Here is a 23,557-nt window from a genome sequence, read left to right as displayed (position 1 = left end):
AATCAAAAAGGAAAATTTCCAATCATGTTTTCCTGGAATATTATAATTAAATCTTCATGTGGTCGAATTAAAAATAATTTTACGTAGGTACTCTGAAGCTCGAGGTACCGAATTAATTACTTTTTTGGATTAAATTAATTTATGAATCACTATATTAACATTCTTTTAAACTTCATTTTCTTTTGTTTAACAGCGGATTTTCTTTTTGTTTCAGGAACGAAATTAATTTTAAGAAATATAAGTGGTCAATTTCGTTCAGGGCAACTGACAGCAATATTGGGTCCATCAGGAGCTGGCAAAAGTACATTATTAAATTTATTAGCTGGATATAAGTATGTATATTAGTATTATGTTTAAAAAACTACTTTTTTTTAAATTTTCTAATTAATTAAATCAATTTTAATCGTTTGTTATCATTTATTAACGAATTACATCAAATAATATTATTCGCACCGTGTGTGAGTTTTATTGGAGGCGTTTCCACGGTATCGATACACTACTTTAATTATAGAATTGTATGGATGCATACATAATTGTATGGATTGCATTTAAGACTTGAAAATTTAAAATTGTCTCACAAATTTAAATAAATAATTATGATAATTTATATTTAAAAAATAATATTTATGCAATTTGATTTCTTATTTTCACAAATTTTAATTCATTAAGTTTAATTAATTAGTGTTTTTCAATAATTTTAATTTGACTTATCCATAAAATTAACATGTAAAGAACTGCAAATTAGTCATAACAGCCTCCTTTATCGCCAAAATTTTTCACTGGAAGCGCTGACATCGATTTTATTGTCCCTACCATGACTACGCACACAACGAATATGTTATTCATGCACACGGTTGTACATTGTTTAAGGGCAGCCGTTATACCTACACAAACAAAGTAATAAATTTAAAATAAAAAATTGCAGTAAAGGGCGGATTATCCATAAGGCAACTAGGTACATGTCTAGGGGTGCGAAACTTCAAAGGGACATAGGAAATAATTAATTTTTTCTTCACAAAAGTTTTAAATAAAAAATTTTGACTATAAATTTAAAGAAAGTAAATTATGATTTGACTAAAACCCACAAAGTTTAGTTTAAAAAGATAGAAATTTTTAAGAAATTACATGATTGCATAAAAATGTAATTGTTTTGCGGTTTTTAAAAAATTCCATCTAATTTTTATGAAATAATTATAGTTTTACTTTAATTAAAATAATTTGTTTACTTACAAATACCGGATATGTTCACACAATTTAATTTTAACTATCCGACTCCTACGATAATTATTTTTTTTATTTTGATAAGTTTTTAAATTTGTTTTTTTTATTAAATATAATTTTTTTCACCACGAAATTTGTTTTTGATATTCTTAATCACGGGTATTTTTAGTCCCAAGTTTGTAACACTTAAAAATATTGATAGTATGAAAGAAATTTAGGTAAAGGTGTTCATAAAATCACCTGATTAGTTCATTTTCGTTTGTTCATTCGTAACAAAATAACTCAAAATCGAAAAGAGATATCAAGCTGAAATTTTTATAGCGTGGACGTAAAGAGTTCGTAAACGAGCAACATACGTCAATTGAGTCTTGACGCATGTCAAATCATTGGACCCATCTTAAAATCCCTTACAAGTGGAATAAAAGTTTAAGTAAACAACTTTTGTTTGAAACATTGTTTGTAAATTTGGCCGAGATTCTTGGGAAAACTTTGGTGATCATTTACTCCAAAATTATAAAAGATAGAGAGTTGAGAATTTGTAAGTGGCTTCAACTAGTAAATCTTGTAAAAGTTTTTTGGAAAAACGTTTTTTTTAATAACAACTGGCGCCCGAAAGGCCATCATAAGTAAGTCGATTTGTTTAAGTTTTCCATCTTATTTAAAATAATACAAACACTGATTGTAAATACTGTCTCTATACAGGGTATTTCAACAGTTAACTCAGTCAATGATATTTATTTTCACTTGTTTAAATTGATTTTGATTTATTAGCAGGATATAAAACTAATAAAAATTATCTATAAAATTTAAGAAATTCGTAACTCCTTTCTACTTTTTATGGATGATATTTTAACACAATTTTTTCTCTTTTATTAGCACTTATTTGGTATTTTATGTTCTAAATGTGTATCTAAACCATTGAACAGAAAGAACTCTTCTCTCTCATATAACTTTCTCCAGAGTATTTTACGATAAATCTTTTTACTTTCTCATTTTAAATCTAATGAGTAATTATTATTATTACATTTTTTTACACAATAATTTTGTTTATTTTGAAAATTAGAGTCAAAATTACTTTTTTTTTTACCAAAAATTACACATCAACGAAAAAGAACGGATATCTATTCAAAACCATCAAATTAATGTAAAATTTAAAAAATATGATTACAATCTAAATTAAAACAAGTGAAATTTACAAAATTTAAAAAACCTCCGACAAATTTTTCGGGTACGGAACTCTAATCATAGCTAAGAACACTCTCCATTAAATTACCTTTCCAATGAAACCAAAAAAATTTAAATCGTTTCTTCCGTTTAGCGCTACGATGCCACAGACAGACAGACACACACACATAGTGGTCAAACTTATAACACCCCCTTTTAGGGTTGAAATTATTTGTACCTTATTTTCAACTTTAATGATAAATTGAACCGAATGAACTTCAATTTTGATGATAAATTGAATCGAATTGGCCGACTATTCGAAACTAACAACAAATTTGCAACCTCCTATCTTTTATTTTTAACCCCCGATTAAAAAAAAAAAGAAGGGTGTTATAAGTTTGACCGCTGTGTGTTTGTGTCTGACTGTGTGTGTGTTTGTGTGTGCCTGAATTTAGGATTCTTAGCTATGTTTCAAGTGCGAATCTAGGGTTCCGTAGAGTTTCTCCCCTAATTTGGACCCTTTCTGAGGTCACTGGCCCACCGGAAACTTCTTGGCCATTATCATTATTTTAAAAAGCTTTTTTCATTAAGACTGTACGCGATTAATTTTTAATCAATAATAACAATCATAAAACAAGAAATTATATAGGTGGTATAGATATAGGTAGGTATTCAATTAAGTATTCATAAAAGATCAGACACATTATTAGCCCCCAGCCTTGATCTTAAATTATTTGCATATCATAATAAATTATAATATCAAACCTTTATTAATTGTAACACACGCGATTTTCAATATATGTTATACAATATATCCATTTGATTATGTAAATAGTTCTGTCAAAATGGGTATGGGGTATGGGTATGGAGGTTAGCGGGCTATGCTCGATGCTTTCAGTGGCTATTATAACCAACTGATGTACTGAAACCCAGGATTTGTCTAGCCCTGAGTTTCCTAATTTCTTCTGGTTCGACTATGGCCGGACCAAACCATTTGTACCAAAAAATGATATCTCTCTTAGTATCCTTTTCATCTCATCTGATGTCCTTGACCATCACTTTGATATTAAACAGTCGAACCGACTTGATTGAGACCATTGCAAGAAATAAATCGCATTTGTCGAAGGTTTTTTAAATTTCACTTGTATATGTAAATTAACATAATTTAAATTTAGTTACAAAATAATATATAATTTTCAATATAAACCATATAAGGAATCCATAGAGTTATATGTAAACCTATATAAATATATTAATAAAGTAATATATAGTTACCATGATAACGTCTGAATTAAAACTCATGCACGGTGCGAATACAAAGTATAAAAAATCAAACGTGACATTAATTAATATAATTGTATAATTATAGTTATTAGGTTTACACAAAGTCAATGATAATTAAAATTAATAAAATCTTAATTAACCATAAAAAATACATAGGTATTTCCTTTTTAACTAAAATATATATATTTTTTTTAAATTCATACTAGGTGCAAGTATTCATTATTACCTCGACATGCATTTTTTTTATGAATAAAATGACGTCAAAAGTCATCGTAAAGCTAATAATTAGTAATTATAAGGTACTAAAGTTATTAGATGTAAATTGTTAAGTGAACTTGTCTATACTCCCATCAAATTAGATTGAAATTTCATTAAATCAACCTTTGGAGGCAGCAATCCCAAGTTTTAGCTTTTTATCTACGTTTTTCCGCAATTTTTTGCAATTTACTCGAAAAATATGCATTTTAGAGAAAAAATAGGCCAGTCAAAAGTTATCGAGCATAAACTGATCGATTTGTATGAATCAACTTTTCCCTATCTTTCATATTTTCTGAAAAATCTACATCAATTTTCCGTGTTTTTCTGTGCATTTTTTGGGAAAAAGTATTTCAAATAAAAGTTGTTAAGCATAGAATTTCTTACTGATCTATATATATTTTGATTTTCCCATTTTCAGAAAAATAGATATATAAATTTTCCGCGTTTTTTGCAGTTTTCCTCTAAAAACTATGCATTTTAGAGAAAAGAGCACTCCTTCCCAAAGTTTTAGAGCGTCAAATTTTATCGTTGATTTGAAATTTGTGGAAAAACACGGAAAATTTTATTTAAATATCGATTTTTCAGAAAATACGGGAGTTAAAAACAAGTTTATATATATAAATCGATTGGAAATTTTACGCCCGATAACTTTGGATTGAGTTATTGTTTCTCTAAAATGCATAGTTTTCGAGTAAAAGCTTGAGATAGATAGTATTTCTTCGTCTAAAACTTCAGTAAATTTCACCTAATTTGATGGGAGTATAAGTATCACCACGTGTATTGCAAAGTAATAAAGTACATCGAAATACAGCATAATTATAAAATTCCAACTTCAAAAAGTTTTTAATTGATTGTTAGCTCGTGTAGAAATAACAATTTTATGTTTGCCTGCCTCCTAGAAGATTGAGTACACGAAAGTTTAGTAATTGAGGCTTTAACGTGACTAATTTAAATCGATCTACTGTATATGGTAATCGGAAAAAATAGACTTTTTCTTTTAAATAATTTCTTTTTAAATTGATAATTCACTTCTTGTCTGATTTTATTTTTAACTTTTAGTGCTTTTTTTTAAGCATATAAAATAGTTTTTTTTTAATATATTTTAAATATGATTTTAAAAAATTTTTCTATTTCTCTGTTATAGGTAAATAGATATATAAAAATTAGAACACGTGTGAAAATTATTTACCATAGACAGACGTTTACAAATAAAAATCAACTTTCGCTACTATTACATATAATTTATACCACTTATTTATTTACAAATACATAAATTATTTGAAAAAAAAAAAAAAAAATTATTTTCTTTAATATTTTTCTATAGTAATTAAGAGCAAAAATAATATTCAAATTATTAAAAAGAATGGTGCATTTAAGATTGTTTTGTTTGGGCTAAAATAAAATATTTGTCCAAAAAATATACAAGATACACTTTAAAAGATTAAATCTATGTTTATTTACCTGAAAAGGACTACTATACCATGTGTGTTTGTACCATCTAGGCATATACATATCTGTAGTATGACAGAATACATCCGTTTATAGTAATGCATCTAAGCGAGAGGTATTATATACAGATACGATACGACAGATCTTCTGTTGTATGCAGTGATGATTGATGAACTTACTAGTTATCTGTAACTAAAAAACTCCCACTCTCCAAGCGTCTTCCAACGAGTGTTCAATACATGTATATAATACCTCTCGCTTAGATGCATTACTAAACGGATGTATTCTGTCATACTACAGATATGTATATGCCTAGATGGTACAAACACACATGGTATAGTACAAAACGCATGCTCAAAAACAATCAAGTAAAATGCCTTAAATGTTCTTATGATCATTCTGATCAAAAGCTCTCACATTAGTAGATATATGGTTAGGAAAAAAGCTTTCTGTAAAACTTTTTCAAAACAAACTTTTAGCTTTGTTATGAGGCCCAACTTTCTAATTTAAAGTGTTATTCTACCTATTAACTTTTAGGATCTAGATTGACTATTAAAGCAACTCGAAGAACTAACCCCATCAAAGTATGCCAATTTTGTTATTTTTCGATTGGTTGACTACAAATCGAACTATTAGCCATAATAGATTAAAATGGACCACTCTATATGTAGATTTCGATAAAAAAAAGGTTCCATCAAATCCGGTACTGAAAATAGCAATTCCAAAACAGAATGGTTTCAAATTAAAAACGAAATATCAATAAAAAAATTTAGAAATATAATTTATTAATTTTTGATAATTTTTTTACCTTTTTAGATTAAAAAATCAATAATATAAAACTAATAAATAGACTTTCATTTCCTGATGATAGATCTAATTCTACGCCACTGTTAATTTTATTACAAAACTATTTATTAACATAAATTTTTAAAAGATGTAATATTTAATAATTAATATTAATATAATTAAAACAGTAATTTACATAAAAATTATGACATAAAACATTTAAATAATTAATAAAATCATCTTAAATTTTTTTTTAGTACCTAGTTGAGTAGTTGATAATTTCTTATAAGAAAATTTAAATAATATGTATATATAATTAATTAATCATATTTAATTAATTACAGATGTCGAGATGTAACGGGTTCAATATTAATTAATGGAATACCAAGAAATCTACGACAATTCCGAAAATTATCACGATATATAATGCAAGAGGATTTATTACAACCTTTACTAACTGTACATGAAATGATGTTGGTTGCAGCGAATTTAAAATTGGGTACAGAATTATCAAAAGCCAATAAATTAATTGCAGTAAGTAAATCAATTAATGAATATTTTATTTTATCCGAGAAGGAAATATATTTTTTTTTGATACTTTTTAAGGAATTTCCAAGATGAAATCACTTATCGGCAGATTTGGGTTATTTTTTTCGCAGGCTGAGAATAATGTTAGCTATCAGGTCCAAATGTTGCATTATTTTTTATCGTTTAGAAAAGTGGGTTTTACCATAGTTTTTTTACCATAGTTTCTGCATACAACATTCATTATTTTTTTATCTTTTGTATCAAATTCTTATTTTAAAACCCATTACAAGCAATGCGTATTTCAATGAATGCCAACAACAACCACTAAACCAGAAAGTTAATGTTCATCTGCCTTATTAGCGTTCAATGATCCTGAAATCGTCGCTTTGCTCACTGATTCCTTATACATACCTGTTGGATTTACAAAAAATCCATAAAAATAATTTAAATGCTAATTTAGGTACAAAGTAGAAATTGGACTTGTTCAGCAAAAGTAAGTAAGCGGTTTGATATGCACTCGCTTTTATGCGGATACCCATTAAAATATTTTGTGCCTAGAAGAAAATTAGCGCGTTCTTTCCATGGAGTTATTATAGAAAGGTATCTACAGCTTAAGGAGATATGCAAGGATTGAATTCTATATCAAAAAATCTAGAGAGTGTGATAAAAAACTATCTAAAATATTTAGACAATCTTGTATTTTATAATTAACTAGCTGTGAACTACCCGCTTTGCTGGGCAACATCCCCACTTGCACCCCTCCCTCCACATTTCCTTGCGTGGGATAACAGTTTTGTAATGTACACGTCATGCTCTTTTATTTGATACCCCACTTAGGTATATTTGTAAATATTCGATAATTCCTTCCCACTTTCTCGCTACACCTTTCTACCCTCCGAAGGTTAAAAGTAGATAAAAACAATAGATCTTTGAAGCTGGTTGTATATCGTGTCAATATTTTAGCTTAATCGATGCACAACTCTTTTAGTTTTTCCCTTTCAACCCCTTACTCTACTATAATATGGATGTATAACACATAAAAACCTTCCTCTTGAATCACTCTATCTATTAAAAAAAAACCGCATCAAAATCCGTTGCGTAGTTTCAAAGATTTAAGCGTACAAAGGGACATAGGGACAGAGAAAGCGACTTTGTTTTATACTATGTAGTGATACCATAAAAACATAAGGTTGTCGATGATATAAAAACAAAATTTTAATTTAATTATGAGTTCATCGAAAATTCATCATTTGATGAACAGAGACGACTATAGAGTATTTATGATTGAAGAGAGATATCTGTATTATCAAATTTATAAGCAGCAAGCTAATTATTAAACCGCCTATTTCTACAGAACAAGCCCATTGTATTATTATGCGATTTTTCTAAAACGTTCTACAATATATTTATTAAAACAGGTCTATGTATCCTCGCTTGAATGGGCATAAAATAATGTTTTTTATGAAAACCAATATCGTTGCTTTTAATCGTAATTTAACAAAACTAGCACGTTCAATTGAGTATTTAATTTGCATAGCATTTAAAGCACTTTTTTTTATTCTCAAAATTTGCATATGTATAATGAGTTGATAAGTTTAAATTTAAAAATATTAATTATAAAATGTTTTTCTTCCGAGATATGAACCTCCAAAATTTATTTTTAAAAAGTTATATGTCAAGGTTTGTGTCACAATTAATGTAAATATAATAATAGATACATCTATACCTCAACAGACACCTGTCTGATCACCTATTATTTATATTTTATTTTTAATATAAAAAAAAGATATTTTTAATTTATAAACTAAGTAATATTATTTAATAGGGTTCATTATCAATATTAGATTAATTCAAATTACTGTATATGTAAAATATTTCAGACTTTTGAAACAAAGATTATCACGTTATAGTCCTCACTTATCCGGCTTCCCTTTTGTTCACAATTTTATGGATTTTAATTTTTCGATGGGGAACTCTAACTTTTCTGAAAATGAAGTTTTGCCCATGATACTCGCTGATATTGTAACTTTCTAAAGGTCCAATCATTAAATTAACTAGATTTTTGTACTTTTTGGGTCAAAATTGGCCCATCCACCGAGTTTCATCAAATTCCAAAACAAAATTTTTTTTCCGATTTTCTCGATTTTTTCAAAGGGGTACCCCTTAAAAAAATTGCAAAAAATCGAAAAATTTTTTTCATCCCCAATTTCGATAAAACTCAGTATATAAAGTAATTTTGATCCAAAAAGTACAAAAATCGGATGCATTTGTTTACTGGTCGAATAGTTTTTGAGATACGGACTAAAGTCCATCCAAATGTGGCCAGCTTTTTTTGCAAATTTTATTCAGTAGAGATTATTTGTATTCAAAAAAAAATTAAATGGCTGTTACTAGTCGTTATTAAGGTTGAAATGCATAAAACAAAGTAAACTTTGTCCGCCCAGAGCCCGCCACGGTATTTTAAATATTTTAGTTAAATTTATTACCCTTTCTTCTGAAAAGTATTTTTTTATTTTTGAGGAGAAATACTTTATAATAACATCAAGTAGCCAATAATATGTATTATATATTCATTACCGATACAATCTTCTATCTTCTGTTAATCAAATACGTATTCCCTTTGTCATTTCACTTTTGAACACAACAAGCTCTACATATATACTGTCTCTCTCATTTACTTATAAACATATATTACATATCTCAGTCATAACAAAATCACACACACATATATTATATATGAATATAAATTTTTATTTATTTTTGAAACATGTTTTGTATTTTTTAACTATTGAAAGAAATATGATATGTACTTGTACATTTCATTTTACTGTCTTATCTTATTATCTATATTATTTTGCAAAACAAATTACAGGTTCGAATTTTCATGTCTCTGGGAATGCGGGCATCAATAATTTCTGGAATAATGCAATTTAAATAAAATTCTTGCAATTTTGGAAGCATTACAATCTTCCAAAGATCATTATTATCCCTAACGATTTTTTTGACTGCAATTTCTTTTCCATTATAAATTACCAAATCGCATAATACACTTTTTGTAATATTTAATTGCCCTTGTATTTGATAATAGTAGGGGTAAAAAGCTTACCGGTTTTTATTTCCCTCTACAGTGTAACATTTTTGTTTATTTGTGGCCAAAATATCTTATTAACGAAACGAAACATTTAATTTCTACAATGTCTTCGGTCCCAACCAAACCACCGGGACTGACCCAAGACAAGGATTTTCAAAATCAATAAACAGGCAGCATCTTTCAACTGCTACATTATTCTGTATTTCATACAGATTTAATGCCACCGTTTTCATTGATACGACCATATTCCATTGATTTTGAAAATACTTACTCCCCATTTAGTAAATTTTCAACTAAATTATGGAAGGAAGTTGTTTCTTTACGATTAATCAACATATTTTTGTGAAGTTTTCGCCATTTTGCATTGTCATGTTGACCCCTTGTTTCTTCCTCGACTTTTTTTTTGATGGTACGTTGTTTTTTAATCGTCAAAGAAATGTTTTTGCTTCCTCTAACATGACCTCTTCACAAATATTTGGTTGGGAGTTATAAGGCCCGTAGTTTTTATCAGGTCCAGCAAACACTTTTCTTTTCTTAAGTCATCTGGGAGCCGAGCTTGCTTTTCTTTTCATAGCTTTATTGTAGCTTTATTATTATTATTGGCCGTTTTGATAAACACTTTACTAAATGTTTTACCAATGATCGTGCATTTAGGTGAAGATGGGCCTAAATGTTAACTAGGTCCACTTGTATGCGATAGAGCAGCGTCAACGCTACGCATTTCATATCCACCTCGTTTCGTTAAGCTTGTCCTCTTCCCCACATTAAATTTGGACACTAACGACATGCATCTATAAAAAACAATTAAAATCCTTATTTATTATTATTTTTCTGTAAACACTCCTTCTTATCATACCTGTGTTGTGTAGGTGGAGGTACAAATATCATACTACATTATTTTATAACACACAACAAATATTCATTGCATTTTGTATATGCATACAACATTGTGTGTATTCTTTTATTATTAAATTGAAAGCGTTTTTCCCTCTTATAATGAAAAGTAAAGAAAAATTTGAAATTTTCTTTCACCAATTGGATAGGAATGCTATTTTATTCCATTTAATTAAATATGATTTTTTTCGAATTTAATTATATATTCGTTTTGAAAATGAAAATTGGGGAAATTAATGAAAATTTTGAAAAATCCAGCTAGACATAACAGGTAGATTTGAAAGTAGTACAACATATCCAAATTTCAAATTGAAATAATATTTGGTTCAACAGATTGGTAGGAAAAACCATCAAACGATTTTTTCGAATACAATTTCTTTTCCATTATAAATAACAAAGTCGCAGACTGCTTGTCAGGTAATATTTAATTGCCCTTGTATTTAATATTAGAAGAGATCCGCATCAACCTGAAATGGTTTTAAATGGACTTTAGTAAAATAATTTATATACAATTCTTGATTTTATAAGCTTACCTTATTTTAGATCCCAATTATAATTAAAAAATTCATATCAGCATTTATTTCATATAAGTTTAATTTTTCTTACCAATGTAAAATTTGTAAATGAGCTCATGCTGTGTGTCGTGAAGCGACCCTCATAATTTTTGAAATATAAATGTGGATTCATAATTTAATAAAAAACTAACCCATAAAAACAAATTAGCTTATCAATTTCTAAACAAAAGGTTCAGGAGATGCTGAAAATTTTCGCCCTTTTTGCCCTAAAACTAACCGTTCTCCAAATATAGCCATTTTCCCACTTTCACATGTAAGTTAAAAAATATGTATTCGACCAATAAACACAATAAAATTAAAAAAAAAATCCATTATGGGTATAACATTTTCCAAATTCTCGAGTTTTCCCAAAATTTTGCATTGATGTTATTTGGAAAAACATTACAAGCAAGGGGTTTAGGAGATGCCCAAGTTGTCCGTCTTACTCTATAATTTTAGAAACTGAAAAAATTTAAGATAATTACCTTGAATTGGACTGAACTAAACGGCTAGTAGACGCTTCAATATCAGGGAAAGTTACATTTTCAGTCGAGCTAATAAATGATATTATATAAAATTTGTTTTAAAAAATTGATTTAAAAACATACCTAAAAGTTTTCTGTGATCGAAACTAAACGTCTATTTATAAAAAAAATATTATTAAATTATGGTTAAAATAATTAGGTTATTAGAATAGCAGTATAATGTACATACCTTCTATATAAAAATCCACGTCAAAATAAAACACTTTAAAATAAATTTACACAAAGCTACAAATACTTCTTTAACTCTTTAAAAAACTGGAAATTTTTGTCACCAAAAAATGAAAATATCACTTAAAACTCAGTGGCACTAGGAAAAGATAAAACAAACCATATTCTATATAGACAGGCATACAAGTTTAAACAGACCTAACTAAACGAGGAGAAATTGGATACACATACACACACAACGTTTTATTGCTTATATTGTAGATAGGAAGGAGAATTGTAAAAATATATAAAATTGAAAGTATTTTTCCTACCAATAATGAAAAGTAAAGGAAAATTTTGAAATTTTTGCAAATGCATACTTTGCAAATGCTATTTGCTCCGTTAAGGCTATCTTGAATTTTTCGAATTTAATTATATATTCGTTTTGAAAATGAAAATTGGGGAAATTAATGAAAATTTTGAAAAATCCAGCTAGACATAACAGGTAGATTTGAAAGTAGTACAACATATCCAAATTTCAAATTGAAATAATATTTGGTTCAACAGATTGGTAGGAAAAACGATCCAAAATTTAATACATTGATAAAAAATATGTACAGAACACCCTTAATTTAAATATTAAAAGATGCAAAAAGTATTAATTTGAGATTTGACAGTGATATGAACGAACATACACAAATATTTTTTGTTAATCTCAAGGGTATGGATTTTTTACGGACATGTAATATTGATAGTTCAAATTTTTATCAATTTAAATATAAGTATTTAGCTGCAAAAAAATGTTAATTTAATTTTATAAAAACCAAAAAAAAATTAATTTGACAGGATATGAACATTCAAATATTTTTTTGTTAAACTCAAGGTCATGTGCTTAAAATTTTGGACCAAGCATAATAACACAAAATAAAAAATTGCATTATTCAAAATCAAAAGCTATTTTTAAATTTCGTATAGCCTAGTAAAAATTTGGCAACCTAACAAAACTGTTTTTTTTCCTGGATTAAATTCATTCAGTTATATTTTCTCGAACGCATCATGATCATCACTATAAGACTCGATAGAATCCATCATTGAGCATGAGTAATTTTTGCATGGAAAATCACATCTTTCTAGCACGTATAGAATAGAAAATCGTTATTTTTGGATGGTTTTTGGCGCGCTCACCCATCTGCACTTTTACGTTCAGAAGGATTTTTTAAACAGGATTCTGCAAAAATTTTCCATACGATAATTATTCATGCTCAATGACGGATTTTACCGAGTCTATATAATTCATCTCACCAGGGATATTTTATAGTACATACAATCAAAGAAAATTTCATCAAGAAAAGATGGTTTTGTCAGCAAAGAATGCATGGGCGTGTATAAGGAAGCGATTATATGCACATGGGAATTTTCCGTTAGATGTAATCATGAAGATGATTAAATCTATGATTTATTCAATTGTTTCATTTGGAGCACAAGTGTGGGGAACAGGCAAAATTGAAAACAGTGTACGTGTGTTTGTGTGTGGTATTTTTAAAGAATTGCTAGGTATTGGTAAATCGGCCCCTAATGACGCAACTCTAATCGAGCTTGGTGAAATGCCTATTGACGCATATATTATGCAGCAATGCATAATGTACTATGTTCGGTTAAAGCAGGGCTTCTTAAACTTTTGTAATTCACGACCCCATTTATGATTGCGAGTTTCTTGACGACCCCATACAAATATAAAAGAAAAATAAATTAATATTTTTTGATGATTTATTTATTAGGTAACAATATACAAAACATACAAAAATCTAAAATTAAAAATTGCACAAAAAATTCTAAAATTGTATTTATTATAGTTTCAAAAATAAAAGTGGATTCTGACCATCTTAATTCTCTCGAATATATTCAAGTAGTTGCGTGGTAAGTATTAAATTAAAGTATAGTTAAAAATTTAATGAGATGGATGTGCCTGTTTTTTATTGCATAACAAATCAAATCTTGGTGGAATGTTTGAAACTTCTGGACGTATGACCTCTTCAACATTTTTTATCGCTGAACGATATTGGGATTTAATATGTGTTAAAGCTGTTTCTTCAGCAATAATACCTAGAAATTTTGTTGATAATTATTTCTCGGGATTATTTCGGCTTTTAGAAATTGACAAAAATAAATTTATATTTTTTATTAATTCCAATAACATTTCATAATTTATAGTAAATGTTATTCAAGTTATTATAATACTCTTAATAGAAATGCAGGTACAAACAATCTTTCCGAACTAGAAGATTTTATGATATATTTATCTACGATAATTGTTATTTTATCTTTATAACAATAATTTTACAAGTTAAAAAACATTTTCTGTTAAATTGTATTTTTACCTCTCGCGACCCCAGAATTTTGCTACGCGACCCCAAATGGGGTCGCGACCCATAGTTTAAGAAGCCCTGGGTTAAAGGAAGCAGAAGGGAAACATTTGCAAAAGGAATGTATGAAAGTTATTATTGACGAGAAATTGAATGAGTGGGTACGAATGTACGATATTGATATGTCATTGATTAATAGTGAAATCGTCACATATAACACGAAAAAAAATCACATTAAAGCATGCCTCCTAAACTCATTTCGAAAACAAATTCTGGAGTCTGTTAAGTTAAAGCCCTCTCTGGAATTATTCAACTGTATTGGGCATTTTGAATACGGAGCACCTTATTTAACAGTTGCTGGTAGAGAGGTGAGGAGAGTATTTGCAAATTTTCGACTTGGAAGGTATATTTGGGAGAATAAAATCAGAGCGAATGGTGAAAGAGTGTGTGTGCTGTGTCATGGCATCGAATCGGGGCATCATTTATTAATGGATTGCCAGGGCACAGATGAGAATATGAAGGTAAGCATACTTGATTCTGGGTTGAAGAATCCGGATCAAATACTAAATGTGAGGAAACAGGAGGATGTGATAATGGTAGGACGATATATCAATGACATATTAAAAAGAAGAAAAGACCGACTGGTATAAGTGTTTGATATTTTTTTCTATTTCTCTTATTACGAATTTTTTTTTTCTCTTTTTTCTTTACCTTTCTTGTTATTATTTAATATTATGTTTATTATTGTTTAGAGTGCTATTTCTTTATTTATTTATTTTTTTTTATTTTGTACATTGTTTTTTTGGTTTAAGTTAATTTTTGTGTGTGTGTTTTTTTTTTTTTTTTTCTGTTCAGTTTGTTATTGTTACACACTATAATGTAATTTGATTAGCTCTACGAGCATGTCAATAAAGATTCTCTAATAATAATAACATACAATCAAAGAAGTAACCAATTAAATCGCTCGTTTTTTGCTAAAAATGTTTCTATTGGTTAATAAACAATAAATTCTTAATTTAATGAAAAATTCATTGTAAAATTTGTCTTAAAAAAATTGAAAATTAGGCAACTTGTATCACGTATATGTTATACATGTATAATGAATAATATTTCGATTATTTGACAAAGACTTACAAGTTGCCTATTAATTTTTAAGTCAAATTTTACATTGACCGTTTCATTTAATTAATAATTTATTCTTTATTAACAAATAGAAACATTTTCACAGTAGCTAGCATTAAGTACATACAAAATAACAAAATTTGAAACTTATATTAGTAAAATTATTTATCATATACAAAATTTTAGAAATATTTCGAAAACGAACCCATTCCATTATGTTTTATGCTGAGCAATTTTGTTTTTTATAATTTCAAATAATATTGCAATTTTTATGTAATATTATTAAATTTATTTCTAAAAATAATTTATATAATTTAAACAACTAATTACTACTTACTAAAGTATTAAAATTATAATTTGGTTAACAGCATATTACTTTCTCTAAAGATTAATAAAAAAAAAAAGTCGTAAGCAGCAGAACTCTATCACTAAGGTCAATTTTTACTCTCATTAGATACTTATATTAAAATGGGTATACCAAAAAGCATTAAATATTTTTCCTTGGTACTGAAAGTTTGGAGAAGCATAAAGCTTTAAAAAACACATATCAACAGGATATAAACAAAAAAAAAGAGGGTGGTAGCTGTTAAGTTCACACCCCCAAAAGGGAGTGCCTACAAAAATTTTTAACTTCGTCAAAAAAAGGCTGGCTCAAATAAGTTCATCAAATGAAACTCCCAGATGTCTATTCATGCTTGTGTCATTGTGTCATTTCTAGCTAACTTGCCGGCTTCAAAATTTTCTGAAATGTCCGTGTATTTCGGTACCCATACCAGATTTATATTAATTTGTTCGACCAGCTCCTACCCTGTGCTACCTTTGATGTTAGGTAAACTGTGCTGAAAGATTTATAAAATAATATACAATGGTCAGCTTGTAAATAAAAAGTCAGAAAAATCAAAAAATTAGCCTTTTTTTCAAAATCTTTAGAGTGTATTAGAAAAAAAACACATTAACAACCAATCTTCAGCCTACTTGCATTTTTATAAAATACCTTCCTATGTTCAGTATCAGCAGTAATTTCTGTCGAGAAACTACAGAATGTGCACAGTCATTGTAATAAAAGAGACCAAAATATACCCACTCATATTTCTAGGTAAAATACATTATTTACGTCACAATTATTTATTTACAAAAAATAATTACCAAAATTATTTAATTACCTAATTCCTTTTTTTTTTTAAATAATTACATACTAATTTACTGTATTATTAGTATTACCTATTATTTATTTTTTTTTTTTTTTGTAGATTGACGAAATCCTAAATATGTTACGACTGTCTAAAGCTAAAAATACAACAACCGACAGATTATCTGGTGGTGAACGAAAACGATTATCAATTGCTTTGGAATTATTAAATAACCCACCTGTTATATTTTTGGACGAACCGACAACGTAAGTCAATTTCGTCAATACTAATTACTAGATTAATTACCGGTTTTTAATAAGTTATTCTTTCGTTTTGATGCACAAAATATCAAAAAAACTAGACCTAATTCCACCGTTTAGTTTGCATGATATTAACGGCGGATCTAAAGATTCAATTAAGTAGATGAAAAAACTGATAAAAGATCGTTATTCTAATTACTTATTTGATAATAAAATACATATTTGGCTTAGCTAAATTTGATATCCGTTAGGACTGTGAACCAATTCACATTTTTCTACTTGTTTCTATGTACAATTCTTTTATAATATTGTAAAAACAAATTGAGAAACAAACCATTCATCATTTTGTATGTTATTTTATCATTTCTCCGTACGGTGGCGTTACTAAAGCGATATATTGACGTCACTGGCGTTTGAATTAATAGTTTAGAATAAATAATATACAAATTTTACAATATTTTAATTATGATTGTTATTTCTTTAATTTGCGGGATTTTTTTCTAGGGGTTTGGATGATTTATCGAGTTCACAATGTATAGCATTATTAAAATTATTAGCTCAAGGTGGGCGAACTGTAATATGCTCAATACACACACCTAGTGCGAAATTATTCGAAATGTTTGATAATGTCTATGTGGTTGCAAACGGTCTTTGTGTATTCCAAGGACTTGGTAAATACATAGTTCCATTTATGTCAAATGTTGGCTTGGAATGTCCATTACATTATAATCCAGCTGACTTTAGTAAGTTTTTAATTGTATTTCAAACCATTGCAGTTAAAACTAATTTTGTATCTATTTTTTTGTATAGTAATTGAAGTTGCAAGTGGTGAATATGGTGATTTTATAGAGAGGATGGTACAAGAAGTGGATAATGGACGATGTATTCGATGGCGACCTGATAAAAAGATAATAGATAATAATGGTATAAATGGTTATCATACGACAAAACTAAGTGATCCTGATGATATTATGTATGCACCATTGCCAGTTGAGGATATCAAAAATCATACTTATAAATATCACACAACCAGTTATAATCAATTTCAAATATTACTTAATCGAATGTTATTACAGACTTGGCGAGATTCAGTAAGATATTTTTTTTTTTGTTGTCTCCAATTATTCTTAATTTAGGGATCCCATAACTCTATTTTGTCAAAATATCCAAGGCAAGAACATATATATATATACATATATAAGGGCGTGAAACTCGAGTGGAGAGAGTGACAGGAAAAAAGGCACCTATCTGCGTACTTTGTATTGCGCATCAGGCTGTCATTTAAGAAAAGGCCAGCTGATGCTCAGTACAAAGTATGCAACGCTAGATAGGTGCTGTAAGTTCCATAGAGATGTGAAGATAGAGAACGCTAGCCTGTAAGTGAATGGGATATACGAAGCGAGAGAGAAGACTGCCAGTAAGTTCCTCTGTTTCCTTGTCTAATATATATACTTATACTTACTCATTGACAGAGTCCTTTCTCATTCATCATATCGCATTCACTTACAGGCTAGTAGATCCCTCGCGTCCTCTATGTATAATATTCTATAGTAAATTTAACCACGGGCACTTATAGCATCATAATAGAAAGTTTCATGTCCTTATTGTATATATTCTTGATCTAATCGATCTTAATTTAACACGTGAGCAAATCTCTCATTACGCGACTAAAAAGTACCGAACGGTTTACGCAAGTAAACCAAGTGCTTTATAGGCTTGCCTACATATGCGTGAGCGTGTTTATTCAATGAATAAAATTTCATAAAACACATGAATCACCTAGTTTTCAGATGGGTGAAGATCGACCTTAAACCGTTTCTTAGACTAATTCAGTGTGAAAAATTACGCTCCATTAACTAAGTGAATGTAGACCTTACAACCCAGAGCCAGCAGCTAAATTTAATATTTAATTAAAAATATAATTTTTTTGTTACAGAATTACTTAATGTTAAAATTTGGAATGTATATGTTTGTTGCACTTATTATTGGTAGTTTATTTTGGCAAATGGGTAATGATGGCTCAAAAACCTTGTTTAATTTTGGATTTTGTTTTACTTGTATTATTGTTTTCCTTTATGTTCCATTACTACCAATATTATTGCACTGTATGTATAATTATAACAATATAATTTCGCAATTTTTGTTTACGAATTACATCGCATACTTCGAATTGTTTAAAATTTTTAATACCATTTTTCACAAGAAATACACTCATCGGCACAGAATTTTGAAAAATTGTTTACTCGAAAACTGGGTTAGTCCAAATTGATCGAGCATAAAATTTTCGATCAATTTTTACATATAAACTTTTTCTTATCTTTCAAATTTTCTGAAAAATCTAGATTTGTGTACAATTTTCCGTGTTCTTGGTGGTTTCTTTTTTAATTTTTCCTTTAAACTGTGCATTTTAGGGAAAAAGTTATTAAGCATAAAATTTCCAATCGATCTGTATTCTTTTATTGTTAGTAATCTTTCGCAACTTCGGAAAAAATGATATTTGAATAAATTTTTCCGCAGTTTTTTACAATTTACTCAAAATTATTCTAAAAACTACGGAAAAACATGGAAAATTTTATTTAAATATCGAATTTTCTGAAAATACCAAAGGGAAACGATCAAGTATTCAAATCGGTAGGAAATTCCATGTTTAACAACTTTTATCCGAAGTATTTTTTCTCTAAAATGTACAGTTTAAAAAAAAAAAATTAAAAAAACCACCAAAAACCCAAAAAATTGTACATCGATGTAAATTTTTCAGAAAATATGAAAAATAAGAAAAAGTTAATCAATACAAATCGGTCATAATGCATAGGTTTCGAGTATGTTCCAGAAAAATGGTGGAAAAACGTGGAAAGTCGTTGATTTTTCCAAAATCACCCTTTTTTTTCAGCGCATATGAAAATTTTTACTCTACAGATAATGAGCTACAACTTGGCATAGGTGGAATTGCAGGGTCCAAAACTACAGTAAATTTCTCCTGATTTGATGGGAGCATGAGTTCATTATTTTTCGTAGAACCAATGTTAACTTTTATCCAGTTATTAGTTCATTGATAGTACAGTGAAATTTCGATAACTCATTACTTCGTTAAGTCGTTAACATCAGTAAATCGAAAAAAAATACCATTCCCTTTCGCTGAACCCCTAAGTACACGGTATCTCGAATTATTTATACTTTGTAACTGCAACAAAATGTTATTTCCCTACGAGGAATTGATAGTGCATATTTACACTATGTAACTTGAATTTCATAAAGCAGACTCCTTAAACCGTAGTTAGCGCCTTTCTAAGTCGAAATTTCAGCAATTAAATCGTTTGTATTTCTAACTAAGAGGTTCCACTGTATATTTTTACATAAATTTGATGGGGGGCGGAATCCCTTCTTGAATGATTTTAATGTTCATAGTTGCGATCTAATTTGTAGATGTGTATGGTTACAAAATTATTAATTTTTCCACTTTCAGTTCCAACTGAAGTACAATTATTAAAACGAGAACACTTTAATAAATGGTATGGATTAAATGCGTACTTTTGTGCAATGACTGTTGCACAATTACCATCTCAATTAATATTAGGATCAATATATATTGTCTTGGTGTACTTTTTAACGAATCAACCATTTGAATGGGATCGTTTACTTATGTTTTATTCAATATGTATTATGATTGCATTAATATCGGAAAGTTTTGGATTAGTCATTTCATCTCAATTAAATATTTTGGTAAGTTTATCAATTTTTATATTTTACTAGCAGCCAAACCCGGCGATTTCTATCTTAGATATGCTGACTATATACTGACTCAAGTCGCCGAGAGAGCCTTCTTTTATACCCTGAGGTTGTTCTAGAGGCTTCTGGTTAAAAGAATGTTCGAGAGAAGGGTTTTATTCTATTCTATTAGCTTCTATTGTCATTTTTCTTGTAAGCAAATCGTTTAATTTAGTAAAATTTATATCCAGACAGAATATTTTAATATAAATAACTTACTTTTAACAATAAAACCCTTGAAAAAACCCGAAGCTTTGTTGAAATTAAAAGATTTAATTTTCGGAAGATGGCCCAGAAAGTTCGTGTCCGGTTCTGCCTTGATAGTTCTACTGGTCGTCGAGAGATGGCAGTAACAGTTCTCGGCGTTCAGTTTAAAATTGATCATGATTATAGTTGTCGGTTTAAACAAACTTTCTAGATCATTTCTAGAACTTTCTACAATTTTCTAGACAATTTCGAATCGATTTTGACCGTTACACACATTTTGGAACTTTCTAGAGCATTCCAGAAATTTGTTCTGGAAATTTATGACAGTTCACATGAGTAAGAAAAGGATATATGTATTTTTTTTGCCACCCACTTCCACCCACCGCAACCAAACTCCCTTACTTTCACCAGGAGACCCGGGGTATTTACAGCACTAACTGCCAAAGGGGAACAAAATTATTCTAAACACCAAATTAACACTTTTGCTTGTTCGCAGAATGGAATGTTTGTGGGACCAGCTTCATCAGTACCATTAATGTTATTAGCTGTATATGGTTTAGGAACGGGAAGTCAAAATATACCAATACTGATACGTCTTGGAATGTCACTAAGTTTTCTACGTTATGGTTTAGAAGGTATAGTTATAGCAATATATGGTGGTGATCGACCAAATTTACCATGTCCGTTAGAAGAAGAATATTGCCAATATCGTAATCCAAAACAATTAATCGAATTAATTGGCATGGAGAAGGCAGTATTTTGGTTTGACTTTATTATATTAGTATTTTGTTTTATTACGTTTAGAGTTGCCAGTTTATATTTATTACGACAAAGATTGTCACCAAATAAAACATTCCAAATGTTAAATTATATTGGACGAATAGTTAAATCTCATTTTAGTTTATCAAGATAAGTTTATTAGTTACGAATTTTAAACAGGGTTTTATTATGTGTTAAATAAACGTTGGATACAAAATCTTTTGTTTTATATATTTACAAATTCATTCATTATATAAATATTATATAAATGATCTAAAAATTGCCTTCAAATTCACTTTAATTAACTTGTGCCACCGTTTAGCATACACTGTGTTATTGTATTATAGATAAATAAAAATAATTGTTTACATTTTTTATAAAAATAGTCCATGAAAGGAGCAAAAGGTTAGAATTTCTTAAAATAACAAAAATTAACGAATATAAATCATTTTGAACTGATAAAAAAGCATTGACGTTAGAGTAATATAGACTGAGTGTCAAACGATTTTCATTTTAAGCATACCAACATCTGAGGTAATTGCTTAGGTCAAACCATTGTAGATTCATAAGAAAAAAAGTGATACGTGATAAGTATTTTTGATAAGAATTCCTTAATTAGCCGATTTTTAAGGTATAAATAAGTTAATGTATCCAAACAGAAAAGCGCTGGACTCAGATGTATGAGCGTATCGATGGTCAGGTAAAGAATGGCCAGACATGGACTAATCATAAGTTAGGTTGGTTAAAAGTGTGTTTTCTACCAAAATACCGATGAATTTCATTTTTGCGCCCTGGGTAAAATTGATTATATGAATTTAAAACCTATATTATGTAGCTATGCATGAGCATTGTTGCAGACTTGCGAATGTCATGGATTTTGAGTAGACTTCTCGCTATATAAAATTAAAATTTTAAGAAATTCTAACTAATAAGAAACTGGAGTTTGTTATAGAAACTTTGTTAAATATAATAAAAATAATTTAAAGCTGTGAAATTGCAAGTACATAAAGTACCTTAATCAATAATAAATAGATCTGACTTCAAAAAATTTTCTATTTACAAAACTTGAAAGAATCATATTTTGAATTTTGGTGATATCTTGCCTTGTTAAATTATATAACTTAACCTAAATAATTAATTATTTAAGATATTTTATTTTTTTATTGTGATGTTAAAAATAGTTTTTAATTAAACATCTATTATGTATGAAGAAATAATTCTTTGTACCCATTAGCCCCCGTTTCACGAACATCAGTTACGATTCAGTGTTACCAGCTTGAATGCATATACATCTAATTTCTGTTTTTGTGTGTACAGATTTATCACAAACTTCTGTTATTTTCATGTCAAATCTAAAAATTTCAGCAACATATATTTCAGCAAGCAAAAATTTTGATAGTGAATAAATTAAAAATAGTAAAACAATATTATTTTATGTTGATAGTTGGTAGTAATGATCAATTTTAACTTTAAAGTTAGTGAAACTCCATGCTAGTTTATTGAATACGGTTGCGTTCTTTATTTTTAGCCCATAAGGTTAATAAGTACTACTAAGCTAATAACCGGGTACCTATTTTTTTCCTGCAGGTATTTTTTTCTTGTTAGAATATGTTCAGGGGTATTCCCCGAATGTAAACCCAAGTTGACGTAGCGGGGGGAAGGAGTGTTTTCCAACATGGCGGCTACTCGTGGGGGTTACCCAATAACATATTCCAACAAGAAAAAAATTTCTGCAGAACCTCCTTTTTGCTCTGGCTATTAGGATATCCATGTTTAACCCAAACGGTGTTTAAATTAAACGTAATCATTAACGCCTACGCAATTTCATATCATAGACTCTATTCACAAAAGCGTAGGTGATTCAGTAAGCACTGTTTGGTGTGTGGATAAGTGTAGCCAAAAAAGAACACAGCTCTTCAAACGAATTTTTATCTGAAATCCAATACCAAAAAATATTGTTATTTATTTATATATATAATATAAAAAAATTTTTAATATGTAATGATAAAGGACCATATTTTTGTGATAAA

At 28.7% G+C, this 23,557-nt stretch overlaps 1 protein-coding gene across 1 annotated transcript in view; it reads left to right on the top strand.

Annotated features, from left to right (window-relative positions):
* LOC123295735 (ATP-binding cassette sub-family G member 4-like) overlaps positions 1 to 23,508 on the top strand; it is an 81,254-nt gene extending 57,746 nt beyond the window's left edge. The window contains exons 2-9 of the mRNA XM_044877177.1: positions 215 to 332; positions 6,507 to 6,696; positions 16,657 to 16,802; positions 17,301 to 17,539; positions 17,607 to 17,887; positions 18,733 to 18,901; positions 20,260 to 20,516; positions 21,265 to 23,508. Of these exons, the coding sequence (XP_044733112.1) occupies positions 215 to 332; positions 6,507 to 6,696; positions 16,657 to 16,802; positions 17,301 to 17,539; positions 17,607 to 17,887; positions 18,733 to 18,901; positions 20,260 to 20,516; positions 21,265 to 21,681 (1,817 nt within the window). The 3' untranslated portion in view covers positions 21,682 to 23,508. The remainder of the gene's footprint in view (positions 1 to 214; positions 333 to 6,506; positions 6,697 to 16,656; positions 16,803 to 17,300; positions 17,540 to 17,606; positions 17,888 to 18,732; positions 18,902 to 20,259; positions 20,517 to 21,264) is intronic.
* The last annotated feature ends 49 nt before the right edge of the window (positions 23,509 to 23,557 follow it).

Source organism: Chrysoperla carnea, chromosome 3, assembly GCF_905475395.1.
Source record: "Chrysoperla carnea chromosome 3, inChrCarn1.1, whole genome shotgun sequence".
NCBI lineage: Eukaryota > Metazoa > Arthropoda > Insecta > Neuroptera > Chrysopidae > Chrysoperla > Chrysoperla carnea.
This window is presented reverse-complemented; position numbering and strand designations above follow the sequence as displayed.